At 42.9% G+C, this 10,502-nt stretch overlaps 1 protein-coding gene across 1 annotated transcript; it reads right to left on the bottom strand.

The window, feature by feature from the left end:
• Positions 1 to 215: 215 nt before the first annotated feature.
• LOC147887840 (pentatricopeptide repeat-containing protein At5g27110-like) lies at positions 216 to 4,142 on the bottom strand. The gene is made up of 3 exons (XM_087393959.1): positions 3,942 to 4,142; positions 3,742 to 3,858; positions 216 to 3,561 (listed from the first exon to the last, which is right to left on the bottom strand). Exons 2-3 carry the CDS (start codon positions 3,798 to 3,800, stop codon positions 231 to 233), a joined length of 3,390 nt encoding a protein of 1,129 aa, XP_087250085.1. The 5' UTR covers positions 3,801 to 3,858; positions 3,942 to 4,142; the 3' UTR covers positions 216 to 230.
• Between the last annotated feature and the right edge of the window lie 6,360 nt (positions 4,143 to 10,502).

Genomic DNA, 10,502 nt, shown 5'->3' with positions numbered 1-10,502 from the left:
CTCGTCCCCCCAAAAAAACAAGTCCCACCCCGGCGCCCCAAGACCTAATTAATTTTTTTCTCTCATAGCCCCCCTATTAACATTGTCCCTGTCTTACTACGGTCTCAGTTTACAGCAGCTCTATTATTGCAATTTCACAAACAGATATAAGTAGAATGGAACAATTTTTGCAAAATGATGGTAAGCAATGCATTCTTATTTCTATATAAGCCAACCATTTGTGTAACTATTTAATGATTGCATACAGACTCAATGTTATAGCATACATTTTGTACTGTAACATATTGTCTCCCCATTCTTATAAGAATCTTACCAGCATTGCTGTAGCCCATACACGTTTGTAAAGTTTCTGTGACTCTAATAGCTGTGCCTTCGAGAGATGATAGGAGTCCAAAAGCTACAGCCCCTTTCTTAGGAAAAATCATATTCTCATCTAATAGTGGTTCGAACACTAAATCTAATTTTGGCACGTATCCGTGCATCTTCATTTTGTTTTCTAGCCTGTTTAACTTTAAATAGGTTATTACACTCTGGGGATGGGTGTTATCTCCTACAATGAACTCGTGCATTTCCTTTTGAGCTTCAATACAGGCCCTCCCAGGGGTCTTCCATGCACTAACACAGCTTCTCAGCTCTTGTAGCTTGCCAACATCTGCCAAGCTATTGGCATCCACATAGATGTTTGACATGAGTACATACCCAGCTGCAAACTCAGGATCCAACAGGACAACTTGATCAAAACAATGTCTTCCTAGCTCCATATTGCCATGTGTCCTACAGGCAGTGAGCAGGGACACCCACCCAGTAGTGTCTGGCAAAATGGGCATGGTTTGAAGCAGCTCTTTTGCATCATTCAAGTGTCCTGAACGTCCAAGAGCATCAATTATGCAATTGAAGTGCTCAATACTAGGTATTATGCCATGGTCTTGACTCATAGTTTTAAAAAACTGAAGACCTTCTTGCACTTGGCCTGCATGGCTGCAGGCTGCAAGAATACTTGTGTATGTTCTACCATCAGGCTTCAAACCTTGCTGTTGCATGTTCTGGAGACATTGCCTGACAAGCCTATAGTTCCCCAGCTGGGCATGTCCTGCAATCATTGCATTCCATGATACTACATCTCGATATAACAATTCTTCAAACACTTTGCATGCTTCCTTCAAGCTCCCACACTTAGCATACATGTCCACAAGGGTGTTGCCTATGGCTATATCCGATAGGACTCCACTTGCGATAATCTGTCTATGTATGAGCTTTCCCTGCTCTATAGCTCCTAGGCTACCACATGCTTTTAGAATGCATAAAAAGGTAGCTGTCTCTGGCTGTTCACCGTCCTCTTGCATCTGCCTGAAAAGTTCAAGTGCAGCAACACTATCACCATACTGTGCATATCCTGTGATCATAGCACTCCAAGAAACACCATCTCGAGTTGGCAACTTATCAAACACTTTGCGTGCCTCCTCTACGTCTCCACATTTAGCATACATATCAATGAGTGTGTTCCCAATAACAATATCGGCTTCAAATCCACTTCTCAATATCTTGTCGTGTATCACTTTGCCCTGGCCTATGTCTCCTATGCTACTACATGCTTTCAAAATACACATAAACGTTACACTGTCTGGCCTTATGCCATCCAGTTGCATTTTTTGTAATAGGTCAAGCGCATGGACACCTTGTGAATGCTGGGTGCATCCTGCAATCATCGCAGCCCAAGACACCTCATTACGAGTAGGCAATGCACTAAACACCTTTTGTGCATCCTGAAGGCTCCCACATTTGGCGTACATGTCAACCAGGGTGCTCCCAAGGATCACATCAATATCATATCCACTCCTGATGATCTGGTCATGAATTAGCTTGCCCTCTTCTATGACACCTATAGCATTGCAAGCTGTTAATGCGCATGAAAATGTGACTTTGTCTGGCTGTGCACCCTCATGTTGCATTCTCGCAAACAATTCAAGAGCATAAAGACCATGCTCATATTGGGCATATCCCGCAATCATTGCATTCCAAGTTACTACATTCCGATTTGGCAATACCTCAAATACTTTGTGTGCTTCAACGATGCTCCCACATTTACAGTACATGTCAACAAGAGTGCTCCCTACCACCACATCAAGTCCAAGTCCACTTCTAATGATCTGGTCATGTATCAACTTGCCCTGATCTAAGGCATCTACTCTGCCAATTGCTTTCAAGACACATGAAAAGGTGACTTTATCTACTGCAACACCATCTTGTTGCATTTTCTCAAAAAGTGTCAGTGCAGATAGTGACTGCCCGTGCTCTATGTACCCTCCAATAATTGCATTCCATGATACAATCCCTCGACTTGACAATTTGTCAAACACTTTGCGGGCCTCTTCTAGGCTCCCACATTTGGCATACGTATCAATGAGGGTGTTGCTGAGCATGACATCAGATTCCAGTCCAGTTCTGATAATTTGGTCATGTATCAACTTGCCCTGCTCTGTCCCTCCTATGCTGCCGCATGCTTTCAAGATGCACAAAAATGTCACTTTTGCTGGCTGTATGCCATCTGTCTGCATTTTGCTAAAAAGTTCAAGAGCAGGATGACCACGCCCATGCAGAGCATAGCCTGCAATAATAGCATTCCATGTAACTACATTGCGATTTGGCAATCCATCAAAAACTCTCTGTGCATCGTCTAGACTACCACATTTGGCATACATATCAACAAGGGTGCTTCCAAGGACCACATCAGATGCAAGTCCATTCACAACGATCTCATCATGTATTACCTTCCCCAACCCTATGGCTTTTGTAATGCTGATGGCTTTCAAGATGCAGAGAAAAGTCACCCTGTCTGGCTTCATGCTCTCATGCTGCATTTTCTCAAATAGTTCCAGGGCAGCAAAGACATGGCCATGTTGAGAGTAAGCTGCAATCATCGCACCCAGAGACACTGGATCTGGGTTAGACAATGCTTCAAACACTTTGCAAGACTCTTCTAGCCTCCCACATTTGGCATACATGTCAATGAGGGCACTTTGAACAACAGCGTCTGTCACATACCCACTTCTGATGGTCTGTCTGTGCACTAGCTTACCCTGCTCAAGGGCTCGTACGGTGCCACATGCTTTCAAGATACACAAAAATATCACTTTGTCTGGCCTGATACACTCCTCTTGCATTCTTTCGTACAATTCAAGAGCCCTGTCACTTTCTTCAAATGTGACATGTGCTGAAATGATAGCCTGCCATGTATAGATGCTTGGCCTCGAAACCTCACAAAATACCAGGTTAGCTTCCAACAAACTCCCACACGAGGTAAAAAACCGGATAAGATGGTCCCCTAAAACTGTCACAGAGCAAAGCCCACAGTTGACCATAAAATGATGGACGTGCTTGCCAGATGCCAGATCCTTTCTCTTAATGCATTTTTGCAGAAGATAGTAAATGGTATCCCTTGATATAGGTATCCCTTGCTGCTGCATACGATTCATAGACTGCAGTTCCCCATTCAACAAATCCTCTTCACAAATTCTACTGAATCCTCTAATCGATCCAAAAGTTTTGCATTGATCAGCCAGACTGACAATCAACGAGAATGCAGCCGTGAGACGACTATATGAAACCTATCTTGGGAGAATAACTCCATTTCAAACTTAAAAACCCCAAAACCTTTGCCAATGAGCAAGCACGTGCTACAGTAACTACTTCGAATCAAATGATACAGGACATATACGAACAAAAAAGGCATTGTAGTCTTACATCGAGTCTTTTATTGTGGGCCAACTTTGCGACCGCCCAAATGACATAAAGCGAATCATCAACCCACCAGAACAACGTTATCTGGGTCAACATGGGGTCCGGAAGTTTAATGGTTTCCTGCGGCACCCATAGTAGCTGTTAAAAGACTCCAAAATCTGTATTTACAACAGATTAAAAAAATAGGAATGCAAACAGGTCACCATGGTGGACAGAAGATATATCCTTCAACAAACTTCAGCCGCGACAATTTCTCGGTTGAGAGCACTGAAGCTAGCATTTCCAGGAGGGATACAAACACAGAGAGAGAGAGACAGACAGAAAGAGTAAGAGAGAGAGAGATGATGATGATGATGATATTGTCAAGATGATCACTAATCCATCTATCACATAATGGATAATCAAAGTATGATTTAGCCATTCTTTTTTTTTCCCCTCCCCGTGGGAGGCCTTAGTGAAGGTTCTGATTTTGAGATGGGAAAAATACAATTATTGTTATTATTTATCTCTCTTCTATACTTACTTATTTTGAAGAATCCACCTGCTCTTCAAAGGCTACGCCACGTGCCCCTCAAAGGGGAGTCCTCTTCTATATATCCTTCGAGGAGCTTCGGGGGGTTTGGAGGCTGCACACCGTTCGATTATGGACCGGAATAGGCTTCACACCACGTGGCACGAGTCGAGGGGTTCCGGAGTTAGATGATGACATGTGGCACTGATCATTGAGTCAGAGATGCTCAGTTTGTGGTGCGCCAACTGCAGTGCTGAATAGCGCGCGAAAGGGAGTGCAAAGTCCAGACTGCACTTGGGAAACTGCATGGTGCTGATGTGGCGCAAAAGGACAGAGCAGAATGGCAGACTACGGTTGTTATAGTGGACCAGAGGCAGAGGTGCTTGCTACAGTGGACCAGAGGCAGAGTGTTGATTCGATGATGTGGCGTAGGTTGTAGCGTGTAGAGCCGATGATACAAGCAGAGATAGCGCAGGTACCAATGACACCACGTGGCACGATAGAAGAAGAAGGGAGGTGAGGGTAGCCGCACGATGACGTGGCAAAATTATCGTGCCAATGCTTACCACCTAGGACTGCCCGTGCCAGTTGCAGACGAGAGAGAGAGAGACTCGGGGGGGTCACTCATCGTATGTAACCCTATCACGTGAGTTCAACAAAAGGATATTTTTTATTTCTAAAATTTACAGAAATAAATATACATAAGGGACTATTTAAAATAGTTTTGGAAAAAAATTACAGATTTGTATAGAAAAGGGGTACATTTTATTAATGAAAAATTTACACAGATAAGGGATTTTAGAAATATGCCTTGAACGCACGTGGTATAGAGGATTTATACATAGTGACCCCCCCGAGGAGAGAGAGAGAGAGAGGGGGGGGGGGGGGGGAGGTAGGAAGAGAGTGAGAGGGGGGGGGGGGGGAGCTAGAAAAAGGGAGGGAGGGGGGGGGGGAGAGAGAGAGAGAGAGAGAGAGAGAGAGAGAGAGAGAGAAGGGGGCGAGAGAGAAAGAGAGAGAGAGAGAGGGGGGGGGGAGATAGAGAAAGGGAGGGAGAGAGAGAGAGAGAGAGAGAGAGAGAGAGAAGGGGGGGGGGCAAGGGAGAGGGGGAGAGAGAGCAAGGGAGAGGGAGAGAGAGAGAAAGAGAGAGAGAGAGAGATAGATAGATAGATAGATAGTTTTTTAACGTCGTAGGAACAATCCCAAGGAGCCAGTTCTGACTCATCCGACGTATCCCTGAGGATCGAACACACAACACCCAACAACAAGAACCAGAGCCTTAACCACCAAGACCCACGCAGGTTTTACAAAACTTGATGGGGAAGGATGGCCTGTACACCAGGATAGATAGTTTTTTAACGTTGTAGGAACAATCCCAAGGAGCCAGTTCTGACTCATCCGACGTCGATCCCTGAGGATCGAACACACAACACCCAACAACAAGAACCAGAGCCTTAACCACCAAGACCCACGCGGGTTTTACAAAACTTGATGGGGAAGGATGGCCTATACACCAGGATGGCCTCGTCTGCAAGGCACCCTGATTTTGAGATGGAGGGTGCCTTGCAGACGAGGAGAGAGAGAGAGAAAGGGGTGAGAGAGAAAGAGAGAGAGCGAGAGAGAGAGAGGGGGGGGAGAGAGAGAGAGAGAGAGAGAGAGAGAGAGAGAAGGGGGGGGGGAGAGAGAGAGAGAGAGAGAGAGAGAGAGAGGGGGGGGGGGGGGAGATACAGAAAGGGAGATAGATAGATAGATAGATATATATATATATATATTAACGTCTCTAAAAGACCAAACGGCCTATGAGACTAAAACAGTTGATACATCGGCTAGTGTTGTCTCATCAAAGAGAACAACAAAATAAATAAGCTGAAAGTTGAGAGCTACTAAAGGTTCTTATGGTCAATAGAAAGGTTGCACTCTTCTCATATCAAAAATCCCAATCATGGGCAGCTCTAGGATCTCATAACTCGGTGCCACACATTTCCGGTGTTTGGCAATGATGGCACGGATCCAATGAAGATATGGGTGTTGGGCGTGGGGTCTTGGGGGCCTGGGCCTCCAAAATCACACCACTAGAGAGAGAGAGAGAGAGAGAGAGAGAGAGAGAGAGAGAGAGATTATAAACCATATATATATATATATATATACGTATATTTATATATAAATATATATTTTTTAATATATATTTGGACAAATGTGTGTGTGTGTGTGTTTTTATATGCATGTATATGTTTTCCACAAATTTTCTAAAATTGCTCAAAGTTTGAGATTTATAAATTGAACTTTGAATTTTATTAAAGGCAATCTACGATTGCAACTTCTAGACCCAGCAGAGTGGGCCTCTAGCCCCCGTCGTAGATGGGTCAAGTTACTCGTATATGTTAATTTATGATTGGTGCAATTGTTGGGTGGATTCCTTGTTATTTTGGGTCTTCTAAATTCCCATTAGCTCCTAGAGAGCCCTTCTATGACTTTTGGGCCATTCCTCTTTGCACACTCTTGATCTCCTTCTTCATTTTCACCCTGGGGCCTCCAATTTTATGCTCTCTTTGGGCAAGCCTAATGAATGATAGATATATCATTTACCTTGTCTCTGGGCATTTCACTCACATACAGGCAGGCCTAATGAAAGATATATCATTCACTTTGTTTCTTTTTTCCCAGCAATGTGTAGACCAAGTGGCAAAAATGTGTCTGTGAGTTTTGGGTGATTCTAGCACCGACTCAGTGGATGACACCCACAGTGGAAAATGCATCCCCTTGGTTTTTCTTTGAAGTCTTTGATCAATGCCTTACCATCTTGGTAGACAACCCATTTGCCTTCCTTTCTAGCCACCTTCACCTTTGCAAGCTCTAAGGCTTTGCTCTTCAGCTGAGTTTTTGTGAATTCCTCTACAATCCACATTGGAAGTCCTTTCAACTTGTTAGACTGTTAATCTCTTGAGACATAATATAAAAAACTACTACTTTTGTTGACCAAAAAAAAGAAAAAGAAAATGCATCCCCGCATATTAGAAGTGCACTAGCAACACTGCACTCTTCCATGCTGCACCGGCTGTTAGCCAGTCTCTTCATTGTCGAAGGAGAGGCTAGAGAGGTCTGTATGTGCTCTACGTGCAGCATTGAAGGCTCTGTGATGAGGAGTTATCCGTTCGTCCAATCTAGTGGTGGACTATTGGGCTCGAATCATGAAAAGCAAGCAAGCTAGCCTAGTCTTCCAATGCCAGAGAAAATCCCCTTCAAGGCATTTCAAGAGCACGAGTGGCGTTGGTTCAACGCCACTGGTTGGTCACCTCGTACGGGGTGCTATTTGGTAGAATAGGTCACCAAAAATCTTTTTTCTTTTTCTTTTTTTCTTTTTTTAACTAGGTTGCGGTAGGCAGCCTTTCTGTCATCAAGCACATAACTACTAACTCTAAATTGAACTTGAATCCTAGCATTTTGTCAAAATTTTAAAGGAAAAAAACGAATTAGTAAAATGTAGACATTAGATGACACAGAGTCCATTATGACCTGATCCTCCCTGCAAATGTCAAGGGTGGTGATTTATTATCAACTTGGCCATATTGTTTGTACATTATGGGAGTTGAAGCCCAACAAATACATGAATAAGGTGATGCTCACAAGAGCTCATAACTGATCCTCATTGCAGTCACATGGACTACAATCATAAGAATAAAGGTGTCGATATCTTTTGATCTTGCATCCACCTTGGATTTCATTGCTCCCTCACATCAAGAGCATGCATCAAAAGAGAAGAATGTTGTAAGAATTCTGATTGAAAACAAGCAATTTTGAATGCACGAGCAATTGAAAGTATTTGTATGATAATATATAATATCATTATTATAACCACACATAGTGTTGGCGGGGAGGCGGCGTGCTTCCTTGCCCAAAGAGTTATAATCCGAGGGAACGGGCCCTTCCCCAATATAAGCATGAGAATAAGTCTCACAAATGGATAAGATATTGGCATATTACTAGAACGTCAATAGTCATAATCATAGTCGAACATTGGTTTAATCACCATGAGCGACTGCTAATACTTTCTTTGCTCCAGCTTTTGTTGCAAATAAACTGGAACCATCAGCTTGGGGCCAACTCTCCCAATCTTCACCTGTCAGAGTACCAAAAGAACATGATGAAAGGGCCAAACATTTCACACCATAATATGCACGTTCCACACCCTAAGTCCATCATAGCAGTACCTTTCAACAATAGGGGATTTCTTGTGATTGCCATCTAATATGTCGCTGTTCAAATCTGCATAGCTTTCCCATTTGTCACATGACATGAAATTAAATATTGTAGAGAACAAGCTAAACAATGCAAAGACAATGAGATCAATGTTATTGGTGGAAATTGACATTCGCACCAGGCCCAAGTTCAAACTTTTAAAGGTACATCACTTTCAAATGTATATCACCTATCCCTTAAACTCAACGAGAGCTTAAAAAACCCAAACTTCCCCCTAGGTTGCCTACTATAAAAAATGAATGGCACTTCGCAAACTAGATGGTAATGAATCGCGGCCAATGTTGAGATCTTCCATCTGGGTGGACAAAATTTGATGGATCAATTCGTCCTCAGCCTCTCCAAGTTGCTCATCAAGGCTTCCGGCATCGCTGAATGATTTCCCATCAGAATAATTTCCTCGATCAAACTTTGGTAGAACGATATTACGTAAGTCTCTTCCCTTCTTTGATTTTGATCACGCTTCTTGTATCCTTTCTCCGTAGCTTGATTCCACAGCCCCACCACAGATTCCAACAATGTTTTCATGAAGTCCTAGGTTCTAGTCCCCATTTTGGTCCTTCAAGATAGCAACCTAGAGAAGATGATTCATGAGTAGGTCTAGCTTTGAGAAATTCCTAAGCATGACGACCTTCCTGGCATCCAAAGCTCTCTCTTCTAGAATGACACACGGAGTTCAATTGGCTTAGAATTAAGAGGCCACCAACTCATTAATTCTGCAAGCTTCCATGTGCACAACATTCAATTGTATATTAGGACTCAATAACATGAGTTATTAGAGACCTACGATCATCAAAATCTTCAAAGCTGTGCAAGATGCATGCTCAGCTAAATTCACATCCTCGTCTGCAAGGCACCCTCCATATCAATACCGCCTCCCCTCTACAAGTTGCTGTAAAGAGAGCAACACCCTTCCATTGGCTATAATTAAGAAATCAATTTTTGAGCACAAGGGAGACAGACCTATCGCACCTTTTGTCCAATCTCCCCATCGCTATCTCGATAAAGCCCTTCTGAGTCCTCCTGCTTGCATCCACTCCTTAGCTTTTGTTGTAACTTGTAGGCTGCAACACCCTCCATATCTGGATCTACCTTTTAATCTATCAGAGTTGGCCATAATTTGGGGGTCTTGTTCATTGCTTTTCGCTACCTGTGGTTTTCACCTGGCTAGCGGAGACTTGAGTGTCGACACTCTTCTAGGGGCTCTCAATGTAGGCTCAATGGTTGAGCTGCTTCCATCTCCTCTCTTGCATGGTCAAGACTCTCTTCTATGTACATGTCAAAGTCTAGTCTAGCGATGAGGATATCATCAGTTCTACTAGAGGGGGTGCTAGATGATTAATCTTCTTCCTCTAAATTTCCTTCTTGGAGAAGAAAGATGAATGTCATCTCCCATGAAAGGAATTCAGTGCCTTTATTTTCCCGTGATCCCACTTCTAGGATGTCTTTCACTTCTACCATCCTAAGCGGTCCTTCCTTTATAAGATTATCTTAAAAGCGGTCCAAGCACTTCACAAACTTGGGTTTGTCTAGGAATATATACTTGATGTAATCTATCAAAACCCATCTCTTTGTGAAGAGTCATCAAGTGTGTATGAAAAGTCAGTGAAATTCTCTTGCATGTAGTGGATGAGATCTGTGAAGTCATCCTTGGCTCGCATATATGCGCCTAAGACATCTAAAGTCCTATCAAACACACAAAATATATCTTCCTTGCGACTTGCAAATGCAATTCACGAGATGAAATCATGGAATATAGCTCTAGCTGAATCCATGGCAAATAGTGATTGATGGCGTGAGTAAGTTTTGAGGGTGGGAGTTTCTATGGCTCTCTAAAAGTGAAAGTGACAATGTAATGTAAAAATGTCTCTTACCCCTTTTTATATATCAAAACCCTAAAAATTAAAACTAATCATAAAATCCCCAAATTTTTTGAAAAACATCTACCATGAACTCAAAGGAAAAAACATTAAAAGAAATAACATGTCAATTTAATTGTCCA

The sequence above is a fragment of the Dipteris shenzhenensis genome, chromosome 22 (assembly GCF_047967505.1).
Source record: "Dipteris shenzhenensis isolate YYH24624 ecotype China chromosome 22, Dip_SZ_1.0, whole genome shotgun sequence".
Classification (NCBI taxonomy): domain Eukaryota; kingdom Viridiplantae; phylum Streptophyta; class Polypodiopsida; order Gleicheniales; family Dipteridaceae; genus Dipteris; species Dipteris shenzhenensis.
This window is presented reverse-complemented; position numbering and strand designations above follow the sequence as displayed.